Source organism: Poecilia latipinna, unplaced genomic scaffold, assembly GCF_001443285.1.
Source record: "Poecilia latipinna isolate Pla-1442-1.1 unplaced genomic scaffold, P_latipinna-1.0 Scaffold1744, whole genome shotgun sequence".
Taxonomy (NCBI): domain Eukaryota; kingdom Metazoa; phylum Chordata; class Actinopteri; order Cyprinodontiformes; family Poeciliidae; genus Poecilia; species Poecilia latipinna.
The window spans coordinates 128,165-140,535 of NW_015114360.1; the positions used below are offsets into that span (position 1 = coordinate 128,165).

Here is a 12,371-nt window from a genome sequence, read left to right on the forward strand (position 1 = left end):
ATTAAACCCCTAAAGAAATAATAAAAAAAAATATGGAAAAATTTAAACCCATTTTGTCCCTATTCTCAAGAATCACTGAAATACTGTGAACACTGTAATCAAAGTTTAAAATTCTAATTAAACCCCTAAAGAAATAATAAAAAAGAAAAAGAAAAAACATAAAAAAGGATTTGTGGTGTAATGTCAACACTGATGAAAACAAGGGAAACAAAAACGGTGAGAAAAATAGCATCGGTCTTGCTTTTTAGAATATATTTAGCACGATAAGTAGTTAAATGCTTGATCAACAATCTCAATTGTCTGATTTCTGAGGATTCGCCTGTTGCTAGCTGCGCCTTTGGAGAATGTTTTCTTTTAAACTCAGAGGTGGCGTGGAAGAAACATCTACAGCGGCCACGAGCCGAGCCTGCTGTCTCCCCATCTTCTTACTCACATTTACCATCTGAAGTGGAGGTTTGGTGCATCAGAAATAATCACAGACGGCTTGAGTTACTAATCTGCGTCGAAAAGCGTGGGAAAAGCACATCGCTGCCATCTTGGTGAGGAAGAGAGCGGTTAGCATCCAGGCAGAGGGACGTTGCTGGAACAGAAATTAATCTGAAACAAACATGGACCTCGATCTCTTGTGTGCCAAGAAACACTGTGGACCAAATAGAAGAGGTGAGAAAGTATTTTTCACAAAATTTATAGACTGTAAAACTTGCCAACATGAATTCAAAAAACGTTTATAATAGCGTTTATAAATAAATAAAATGATAATTTAAAACAATCATTGAAAAGAGTTGGCTAGCTAGCATCCAGCTAAGCTAGCTATCTAAGAAAATGCGACTTTTATAAACCGAACTTGAGAAGCTTAATTTAATATAAGTTAAATAGTGAAGTAAATATTTGAATAGGGACGATATTTAATTTTACATTTTTAATAAATAGAGGTAAGTTTCGGTGTTAATGACTTTAGAGTGACAGACCCACGTTGAAAATAAAGTTTAACATGATAATAGCTTGAGCGTTTCCTTGGAAACTGTTTGTATTCAAATGTTATGGCGTAAAAAAAGACAATATAATTTATGCATTTTGACATAGTTTCATTATGGTAGACAAATAATTGTTCTGTAGCTACATCATGTATTCATGATGTAGCTACATTTTATACATTCACAAAAAGTGGGAAAAATTATGTTCAAATTCAAAAATACTTTATTATTCACAAAGGCGAATTTAAATGTAGCTTATTAATTCAGATTCTTCAAAGAGTTATTGAACATTTTCATGGCCGTTGGCAGGAAAGATATCACAACCAATATGAAGAAACCTCTGACTGAAGATATTCTTTTTTCTCAAGGAAACTTTGAAAGTTTGAATGATATAAGATTGGAAAACCATTTGTAAATCTTTCAAAAGTCAGATCAATTTCTGTATTATTCACGCATTTATTTATTTATTTGTTGTCTTACCAGCTGCTCTGCATGCTCTGAGAAGGAAGCGGTGGTACGAGAAACATCAGCGGTATGTTGACCATGCTGTTCAGGCCACAAGAGCCGCTTCCAAAAACAGGTAAGAAGAAAAATATGATCAATAATATATGCGTTGGTTTAATTAAGTCAGAATAAATTCAAGGAACTTAGGTTTTCAACATTGAGTTTATCTGTACATTGTCCATGTACAGATTTTCTTGAAACCATATTGAAAGGAGAGTGTTTATTTTAAAAAATATTCTTGTCATTCTTAGGTGTTTCATGTTAATTTAATCTCAACATAGGCAAACTTGATTGTCATTCAGTTGTACATTTAAAACGTACACCTTGAACGAAATGTTGTTGCAAAGCTCCAATGATAATAAAATCAAATAAATAGTAAAAAAGTCTTAATAGAAACGATAATCTCACTTTTAAAAAATACACCACTGATTCTTACGTCCCATTGTTTTTTTTGGTTTTTTAAATCTTAGAATAAGCCAAACTCAATTCAGTCCAATTCAAAAACACTTATTGCTTACAAAGCAAAATTAAATGGAGTTTGTAAAAGCACACCCCAGAAACTCTACATAGATAAATGTATAAACAGGTAAGATGTATGATTTCTTTTTGTTGTTGTTACTGTTGCTGTTGTTTTTTGTTGTTGTTGTTGTTGTGATGAATACGGTAATTGGAACCTGACAACATGACTTGGACTGTAACATTTTTTGCAGGGAAATGACTGAAGTGAACAACATGATAAAGGGCATCAAACTGGAAGATGACATGTCCGAGGTGTCAGGCAATCTCTACAAGTCTGAAAACCAGGAGGTGGAGCAGGTCGAATTTGTTGAGGTAGTTTAGGATAACTTGTAGTTTTTTGGAAATTCGAGTAGTTAGAAGGGATTTTTCCAGATTGTGGCATCTCTTGGGATGTGTGTTTATTTATGCTGAAGAGTGTTTTGTGAGTTACTCTGTGAAAAAAAAAAAATTACAGTACAGTTTAAAAGTCCCTGATTTCTTTATATCTGCTTTCAGCGACTCTGACGTTTGTGTCAGAGTCATGTCCCGTCATGTTCTCGTCATGTTCTCTAGATGAGATTAAAAGTTTTCTTTTGGATTTCAGCTGCTTTTTCACTCCATTCAGTCATGTACCTGCACTATACGCAGTGCGACAACTTGGACTAAGCATAAGTGAAAAGCAGGAAAAGTCAAAAACACTATTGATTTGCTTCAGACAGTAGATTTCCTGGGGTCCTTGAATGAAAATATGCATTTTCCCTCATCAGGATGAGCTGCTGGCAGAGCTGGAGAGACTTAAAAAAACTCTGGATGAGAGCCTCTTGGAGGCCAGCAGAAAAGAGGACAAAGTCTATCCTTCTCCAGTGTTGTCCTCGGCTTCACCTTCTCATCCTGGTACAAAAAAAAAGTTTCCTTTATTTTTTTTTTTTTTTAGTCAACAAAGTTCCCTTGTGATACAACTTGAACTCTCACGTTGTTGCTATTTTTTTTTACCAAAGGCGCTATGGAAGAAGATGAGGGAGAAAGCGAGGGTGAGGATGGGGTTCAAGACGGGGCTGAAGACAAGGATGAGGATGACGATGACGATGAAGAGGACTTGGAGTACCTTCGCCGTTGGGCGAGTGAATCCTTGTAATCCCAACATCAGGCTCAAGTCGCCGGCTGTTAAAACTAGGAGGAAAGCACAGGACAGAATAAACAAAAATCTGTTCATTCTGTTCTTCATGAGCCTTTTATCTTTCCCCTGAATGTTTGACCAATTCTGGCCTCTTAGGTGAAGTGATTTCAAATCCTTGATCTGATGTTTTTAGATGTATTTTAGCTTTTTAATGCGCCATAATCCCGGCAACTACTCATAAATCCTGCGCTGATGGAACTGGATGCATTAGTTGCAATTGTAAACTTGTAAAGTTGATTCTCATGTTCAGTGTTGATGCTCATCCGTTTTTGTCGGCTTTCTTACTCAAGAGTCGTTGTTTCAGGTATTTTGTCAAGAAATAAAAGCCATGACTTGACGGCCATTAGAGTTTATTGCATAAGGACACATTTCCAAATGAGGAAAATCAAATCTTTAATGAATATGTTTGCATATGGACTGGTGACCTGTCCTGTCCAACCTGCCTCTCAAACACTGACCGCTGGAGATTAGCACCATCGAGAAAGGATAAATATGTTTAATCTGAAAATGATGTAAATGACAGTTGGACTTAGTTTTCTATTGATTATTGTAATGATATTGTAATTTAATTAAATTGCCTAAATTAGCCAATTTAATTAAAATTTAGATTAAAAATAGAATTTTTCATAGACTATATGTAATTTGTGGAAATATTCAATAACAAAAAAAATCTCTGCAAGTACTTTCTTTCTGCTAATACTGCTTCTGTCTATATTTTTATTAGTAGTAGCAACAAAAAGAAAGAGGTAATACAATAATAAAGCACACTTATGTGGATTATGGTTTAAATTTAGTCGGATTTTTAATGCTTGTTTTCTGAAATGGGTTTAAGTTGAGGTCAAGTAAAACACTGAATTTACTACATTGAAATAATTACAGTCTAAGAGAGATAATGTGATGACTTGTGTAGCTGACGGTGATATAAAATCACAATATTCATCATTCAAAATGGAGTCATAGGAAGTTTAAGGGATTTATATATATATATACACACACAGTGAGCCCCCCAGAAAACTAATAGGGATGGCCAGATGAGGCCAGCAAAGATTTTGATTAAAGAAGATGACCGTAAGTTTTGTATGAACTGAATACGATTTATTTAAGGTTCGATAGAGAGACATCACTGTATTCACAGCTTTCCTGCATTCCTGGAAACACGGTGGTGTTTTTGTGTCCACTTCCTAAACGAGATCTGCCCTTTAAATCCAGGATCTCTAACATTTCCTTAAGCGACTGCGCAGGATTAGTCGTCCCTCACTCAGACTGAGGCACTCGGGAAGGTCGGCATGAATGCGAGCTGCGACTCTGCCTTCCTGTAGACCAGGCAGCATGTGAACGTCATGCGTGTGGACATGTATGCACTTTTTAACAGCTGACTGAAGCCCAATGGGGTCTGGAGCGAGTCAGAGACAAGATTCAGGTGAGCAAATGTATATGTACATATTACGTAGACTGGAGATGCATTAAAAAGCCAAAGGGACAAATTAAGAGAATAATTGTTTAAAAGCCATTTGTGTTTATTGGCGTTAAAGGTTTGTTTTAGCATCAGAATTAATGGTAAACTTTAGCGTAGATGTCCCACAACGTTGCAGAAGATCTTTTTATTACAAAAGCACAACTTTAAAATATCAAGAAATTGGCGGCTACTGTTGATCTAAACCTAGGAGTTGGTTAAAATTCAAAATGACTCTGTATTGATGGAGATGGAGCTTACGGCATTGGTTTTTGTACGAAAACAAGTTTGTGGTGAATATTTTAGCTTCAAATCTACACAAAGTTTATATCATGCAGGATGCGTTGGGACTCTTTCTTGTAATTGATGAACAAGTGTCCACCAGGTACTTCTCGTATAATTAAAGCCGTACAGTCTCGACGCCATCTGGAATCTAGAACAATCCAATTTAGCCGGGGTTGCCGAACCCTGACCACAGGTCTCAGCGTAAACACGCACCGATGGAGACGCGTACGTCAGCGGGGGCAGTTTAGATCACCTCTAGCTGCACTTTGGGCTCAGGCTATTGACGGTCAACAGTCTGGTTTTATAGCAAGTACCAGGACATAACAGAGGAGGCGTAAGCATCTGGTGAAGAGAGAAACCATTAATCAGGTTTAAATGAGTCCCAAACAGCAGCGACCCCGGTCAGAATAATGTCAACTGTAAATTCAGAATCTGCTTAAAAGCAAAACACAAAAACTTTTTTATATAATAATTGTGCGTTGATAGTAAAATAACAACAAAGACGTTCATACAGCTAAGGAGAATACAAAAAACTGATTTATCTTTCACTTTAAGTTGATCTAAATAAGTAAAAACTAAACATGCCTCGACTTAATTGGTCAGTGCAAAAGATCACTGGTTTCAAAACATTTTTAGTTGCTTTTTATAAACTTCCAGACAGAAAATACATTCATCACCACGTCAGTTTAGATCTTTAAATGATTAATTTAACCTTTTAATCAATGTTCAACTTTCTTGCTGTTGATTTGAGGTAAATTTCAAGGATTCAAAGGCCATAATTCACCTTATGCAATTCACTGATTCCATTTGTAATAAGACAGACTCCCAGCATGATGCAGCCACCACCGTGCTGTACTTTTGATAACGTACTCTTACGGCTCTTTTTTATTAGTGCCTGCTGGTCTCTGGATAAACTGTCAGGGAAAAGTTTTACGCAGCCAGTTGATTTTAGTTTTTATTATTGTTTATTAGAAAATAATCACAGCCTACCAAAAAGAAAAGTAGCACCAATCAACATTGTCTCTAGATTGCTGAGGTTAATTGGTTATTTAATCTGACAGTTTTTATACCAGTCATTTAGTTCAAACACTGATATTTATTTATGTTCCACTGATGGGATGGGATTTTCTGAAAATAATATGCTGTAAAATATTTTTCTCCCTTTAAAGTGTCTGCAGATTTGTTTTTTAATTCACTCTTGAGATTATTTTTTCATTTTTACCTGGTGAGTCCGGTTAGGAATGTGCTGTTTATAAATCTTAACTTTGGTCCTTTTAAGTTTCAGAGAACCACGTCTCATCACAGCCCAACACTGAGACCGATTCGTCCAACACTTCCTGCCACGCGCCTGTCATCATCATTACTGCTCCGTCACGAGAAGACATCTTTGCCGTGCCGTCCAACGTCACTATAGCTGATGCTATGAAAGAGCGGAGGCCTGGCTCTACACCTTTCGTAGTAGGGAGGAAAATCACAACCAGACAGTAATGCAACATGATGTAAGTACTACTTAAAAGATATTTGTTTGCAATGAAAGTGAATCCTCCTGGCATAGAGCAAAGACATGTTGTGGAGAAGGAAAATAAAATAATTTTCTAAACCATAAATGCACAGTAGTGGAAATGTGAAGATAAGGGATGGACTGAGCATGAAATTTACTTTTAAATGGGTCAGTTTCCCTTTGTGTATGTATGTAGATATATACGAGAGAGAGAGAGAGAGAGAGAGAGAGAGATGCATATATATTAGGTGATAATTTTATTACATTAAATAAACACATTTTTATAAAATACTTTGATTTTTGAAAAGTATTAAATGACTTGATGAAGAGTAAATGAGAAAGTAATCTATCTTGCATGATTATGAGCTTTAGCACAGGAAATAAATACTGAAACCATTGTAAATAAATTTCACACAGAACGACCGTAAGGTTAAACAATAATTGTTTTCATCATTTAAGAGTTATTTAACATCAATAATAATCATTTATTATTAAGTAATAATTATTTTTTATTTTCATTTGTTAAATGAACATTAACAAAATATCTATTTGTTGGATCATGGAACTTATAAGCTTTTTGTTATAAAGTAATTTAACAACTCCGAGCTGCAGCTAAAGCAATGACTTCAAAACAAAAACGTCTACAAATAGTGTGCAAATATACCACAACATATTTAACTGAGATAGAAAAATAATCACGTAGACTGTTTTTCATATGTCTACAACTGCCTCGGTTTTGTACGGTTTAAATAAATAATTTGTTTTCTTTCTGATTAGTTTCCCTGTAGATATTTATTTTTAACTCCAAAACTGACACTCATGGAAAGGATTTAAATGGCCGCAAACTCCGTGAAAGCTCTTTGTTGTCCTCCGTGTGGACACAAAACAAACTACAACGGCGCCATGCTTGTTGGAAGTCCTACCTGGCGCCTCTCTTCTCATCTGAGCTGCAAAACCTTTTAAAAACTCAGAGAATGGACGCCGTCGGCGAGGATGAACCGGACTCGATAAAGCTGAAGTCCATTAAAGACAAGAAAACCTTCACAGTGCCCCAGAATGACAGGGTGAGTGGATGAATGCTGGAAACAATGCCGAACCTCGTTCTCGACTTGGCTAATTTTAGTGAAACTATATATATTTGACGGAATGGATCGTACAAGATATAATTTACAGTGTTTTATACATCTACGTAGGATGTGGTAATTATCGGCATATGCTGCAACGTGTTAAAACAGCAACATAGGGAGGAAAAAAGAAAAACATACTTGGGAAAAGTCCAGTCCTTCAGAGCTACCCAGTATTTTCCAAGTACGTTTTTCAACATTTATTTTTAATTCCTTTAGTTTGGAAGCTGCCGAAGTGTCAGGGAGTTTGAGAAACTCAACCGAATAGGAGAAGGAACATACGGCATTGTGTGTGAGTTTGGCCGACACATTAGATCGACTCAGATCGACTATATCCGACCCGTCGATTAACTGAACGGTTTCTCCTCTTCCTTCAGACCGAGCCCGTGACACCAAGTCGGATGAGATAGTAGCTTTGAAGAAGGTCCGCATGGACAACGAGAAGGATGGTGAGGACATTTTACTGCTACAAATGTAATTCAGGACATATCTGCAACTATTCAAGGGGTGTAATGAATGAAAAGTTCACCCTCGATCATTATAAGTTGTACAAATACGACGAAGTTCTTAAAGTATTTAATTTTTTCTGTCAGGCATTCCCATCAGCAGCCTGAGAGAGATAACACTGCTGCTGAGGTTGAGAAATCCAAACATCGTGGAGCTGAAAGAGGTGGTGGTGGGCAGCCATCTGGAGAGGTACTAACCCACTAAAACTTGTTTTTATACAGAGCCAACAGCAATCTACTTAAAATACTCCTTTGTATAAATAAATTATTTAAATTGAATGGCGTCATACAGTGGTTGAATTAGCCAGATGCTGTTTCGTATGCTAGACAAGTAGGTTCTAAAATCATTCAGACCTAATGTGTGTGAAAATATAAGACTGACTTGACAAATTAAACAAGAAAGGAAAAAGTATGTGCAGAAAAACTAAGTACAAGTTTGTCTTTCTTCCAGTTTGTTTCTGGTGATGAGTTACTGTGAACAGGACCTGGCCAGTCTGCTGGAAAACATGCAGACACCATTCTCTGAAGCTCAGGTAAAATTCTGTTACTTCTTATTGTTGTTTTTTTTTTCTTTATTTTAATTATTTCAATAATCACACATTTACTTCACTGCTTTGTTATTAAGCATTCGTTTCAAACATGTTTAACAGTTTTGAAAAACTGGGTACGAGTACGTACCGAAAAGTTTCGGTGTTTCTCTTTCTGGCTCACCATACAGTTTCACACCTCTAGAGATCTCGGTTTACCTTTACACTTAAATGTTTATATTAAAACCGAGCCTGTGTTTTTGTGTCTATACTAACCTGTTGTATTTTATCTGATATTAATCTGATAGGAAATTAATATTTTTTTGTTGTTTTTAGTGGTTTATACATCATTAAGTCCAAACCAGCCTGGGTAGACCAGGGGGAGTGGTGGATGGCTCACTTGATTGGGGAGATTACTCCATTTAGATTAGGATTTAACTGCCAGGGGTTGTAATCTGCTCCATGACTACCACCACTATAGCCGCTCATGCATGTGGTCCTTTGTTGTTGTGAAATGTTTAATGCGGTTTAGCGCCTGAGACGCTGACGCTCATGGAGGGCATCTGGAAAATGACAGATGGCTGTTAATAGTTAAATATGTTCATGAAATCTTTCAGCCTTTTGAAGACGATCAAAGAATATCTAAAAATGAAACTACTTAAAAGAGAAGAATAAAGTCAACATGTGCATTTCCCATCTGTTGTTTGAAGATATTTCCTCTCTCCTCCAGGTGAAGTGCATTGTCCTTCAGCTGCTCAGAGGCTTGGAGTATCTCCATCACAGCTTCATTATACACAGGTGAGTCGTCCAGAGGATTCACACAACCTGAAGCTTTCCAAAATGTGTCTGTTTGAGCAACTCAAATTAGTTCACAATTGAGAGGTGGAAGGAAATTAATATATGTTCAGTTTGTTTTTTTTGTTTTGTTTTTTTCCCCAAATAAGAAGACATTTCTATTTGGTTTCCTTTACTCTGATCAGAGAAGCAGCTAACAATGGAGGAGCTGCAGAGATCCACAGGATAACTTTTAGTGGTTCGTTCCTTGATTCTGACCTTTTTATGGACGGGTGGCAAGAAAAAAAACGTAAGGCTAGAATAAATCCTCCTCTGCTGTCTGCTAAAACCCGGTTTGGGTTGCAAAACTCAATTTTCTGGCTTGCACGCAAAATGGTAATGCTGCAGATCACCCTGAATACAACACACCCATGTTGAAGTATGGTGATGGCAGCGTAATGATGATTGTTTCTCTAATGGTGCGTTCACACCAAACACGTTACGCCACCTAGCACGCCAAGTTTATGGTTAAGACTATCTTTTAAAGGGTCCATATGCTTATTTTTCTATTATACATTTTTAAATGATCAACATACAAGCATAAACAAAATATCTGTCTGAGGATATAAATGTTTCAGAGCCAGTGAGCTGCTAACGTTTTGTTGAGGTAGCTTAAGCTGTGAACTCTGACCCCGACATGTAGCAGGCGATGAGTTCAGCCTGAGTCACACTAATGATCTAACGAGGTTCAAATAGATCCACCCACGTAATGCCAAAAACTTTCGCTTTCAGCTCAACATAGCAGGCTAAGCCGCTAATCTCTAAGAGCGAAGACGTGAAGCTGTGTGCAAACAGTGAGCTTTAAAAAAATAAAAATAAAAACGTAAGGACCGAAGATGTGCCGCAGCTGAGAGCAGCGGCCTCATTAATCTGCTCTATCTCGTTATCAGGGACCTGAAGGTGTCTAATCTGCTGATGACCGACAAAGGCTGCGTTAAGATCGGTGAGTCCATGCGGTAACATTACCACCAACACCGCTGCAGCAGCTTCTCTGGCTAATCCCTGTCTCCCTTATTGCAGGACCTAAATTAAAGTTCAGAGTTGATGAATATCATCTCCAGTGCGAAATTATGTTACTTCAAGAACGTATACATTTATTTCACGGCTTGTGACGCCATATTTTTTGATCAGTTTTAGTGTTTGCTTGTTTCCTCTCTCTGCATATTTAATGAGCTTCTAGGATTTTTTTTTGTTCCCTGTTGGCAAGTTTAGAAATAAACTTTCTGCAGCTCTGGTTGTTCATCCGTCCTTCTCTTTTTCTCTTCGGCTCAGCTGACTTTGGATTGGCCAGGATGTACGGGATCCCCCAGCCGCCAATGACCCCCAGAGTGGTCACACTGTGGTGAGTGTTTCCGGACGCTGCAACACGTCCATCAATGAATCCAGAACATCTGCAGAAACTGTAACAAGTTGCCCTCTTACTTCCAGACGTTTCACTTGAGGCTAGCTAATGGTGACCTCACACCAAAATGCGTTGCGCGTCTGACGCTTCAAGTTCGATGCGTTTGCACTTTGAATGCAGACGGCTGACATTTTGCTCCACACCTAGCATTTTTGCGCATCTGGTTTCCATTCAAAGTCTATGTGGAGGCGCATCAGACGCGTTGGCTCTAGCCCTCGATGTTCGTTGGACGCTCTTGACACTCCAAACGGTTCGGCTAGACGCTCGAAACGCACCACAGTGGCCTTCGTCGCGCCTCCACACAGACTCTGAATGGAAACCAGATGCGCCTCACGCTCAAAACGCTTTAGGTGTGAACGCACCATAAAACTCATGGAGTTGTCTTATATGTTGTCTTTATATTAAGTAATGATGGAAACAAATCCGTATGAGCAAAGTTAAGTTTTTTTTTGTCCAAAACTCTCAGAAATGACTCTCACATCCTGAATTTGACGAAGACAAAACGAAGATTTAAAGAACATCAGATTAACTGGTGACCGGTCGGGGTTGGAGATAAAAGGAGCATCCAGGCTTAGGCCCAAACTTACTGCGGGTACCTTGGCTGTTACATAACTGGCATTTGGATAAATGTTTGAGTCCCAGGATTTGTTGTTTTTATTTAGCAGCAGCTCTAATACTTTGCGTGGAAAGTTTCGCTCTTGTTCTGGCAGTAAATTCTGTCCAAAACAACCTGCTGCTCGTTCACATGAGGGCTAAATCTGTAACATGGCTGCACGTTTGTTTGGACGCTAAGCCACTCGTCTGATTGCGGAACAGGATTTATTTAGACGGCTGTGATTGCCTGGAGCTTCCTGGGACTTTTTCCAGAAATAATAAAGGTCGTCCATGTTGTTTCGCATTGGATGCGCAAACTTCAGCTTATTTTACTGCTATTTAATTTGATTGAAATCAACACAAAGGTTTTCTTTCTTTGTAAAGCAAAAAGAAAACAATACATGCTGTTTTTTTTGTGTTTTTTTTTACAAAAATCTGAAAAGTGTGGTGTGCAATGGTGTTCAACCTCTCCTGACTCAATAATTTACCACATTTTGCTCCAATTATGCAAATCTTTTAGAGCATCTTTTAACAGCGAGAAACAGAAATTTTCAGCCATTTTACTTTGGAAAGCAGCTTAAGCTGGACTTTGACTAGGCCATGTTGACATATGGCTATTCTTTGATCTAAACCAGGGGTCCCCAAGCTACGGCCCGCGGGCCGGATTCGGCCCGCCACGTCGTTTGGTCCGGCCCCCTGAACAATGCCGGATCCGGCCCGCCTCCTCATACCAGAGAGCATTCAGTGTTTTTTTTCATATATTGTATTTTCCGGTTTATATGTGGATTTTTCTTCAACCACCAGGGGGCTCTTGAGCAGATGTGATACTAACTTTCCCTCAATGGAATATATACTAGTCAGTCCCAGTCACCGTTTCACTCACGGTTTTTTCCATTTGCATTCTGGGTAAAAATCTATCTAAAAGCGCGTATGTGTCGTCGCCCCTCCCCCTCCTCTCCCCCCGCTCGACAGTTTCAAAGACAGAACAGCCA

The 12,371-nt window shown here is 38.2% G+C and overlaps 2 protein-coding genes across 4 annotated transcripts; both read left to right on the forward strand.

The window, feature by feature from the left end:
• Nucleotides 1-357: 357 nt before the first annotated feature.
• LOC106964971 (charged multivesicular body protein 4b-like) lies at nucleotides 358-3,490 on the forward strand. Its single transcript, XM_015060795.1, has 5 exons — nucleotides 358-660; nucleotides 1,458-1,554; nucleotides 2,189-2,309; nucleotides 2,744-2,870; nucleotides 2,975-3,490. Exons 1-5 carry the CDS (start codon nucleotides 609-611, stop codon nucleotides 3,109-3,111), a joined length of 534 nt encoding a protein of 177 aa, XP_014916281.1. The 5' UTR covers nucleotides 358-608; the 3' UTR covers nucleotides 3,112-3,490.
• Nucleotides 3,491-4,388: 898 nt separating this feature from the next.
• LOC106964980 (cyclin-dependent kinase 10-like) lies at nucleotides 4,389-11,903 on the forward strand. Of its 3 annotated transcripts, XM_015060809.1 has the most exons (10): nucleotides 4,397-4,573; nucleotides 6,171-6,390; nucleotides 7,170-7,456; nucleotides 7,736-7,808; nucleotides 7,894-7,965; nucleotides 8,110-8,212; nucleotides 8,474-8,555; nucleotides 9,280-9,347; nucleotides 10,274-10,326; nucleotides 10,656-11,903. In XM_015060809.1, exons 3-10 carry the CDS (start codon nucleotides 7,367-7,369, stop codon nucleotides 10,727-10,729), a joined length of 615 nt encoding a protein of 204 aa, XP_014916295.1. In that variant the 5' UTR covers nucleotides 4,397-4,573; nucleotides 6,171-6,390; nucleotides 7,170-7,366; the 3' UTR covers nucleotides 10,730-11,903. The 3 variants fall into 3 exon arrangements, with proteins under 3 accessions (XP_014916294.1, XP_014916293.1, XP_014916295.1); XM_015060808.1 differs by lacking the exons at nucleotides 10,274-10,326; nucleotides 10,656-11,903 and adding an exon at nucleotides 9,530-10,198 and having other exon boundaries at nucleotides 4,389-4,573; nucleotides 6,171-6,394; XM_015060807.1 differs by lacking the exons at nucleotides 10,274-10,326; nucleotides 10,656-11,903 and adding an exon at nucleotides 9,530-10,198 and having other exon boundaries at nucleotides 4,389-4,573.
• Nucleotides 11,904-12,371: the final 468 nt, after the last annotated feature.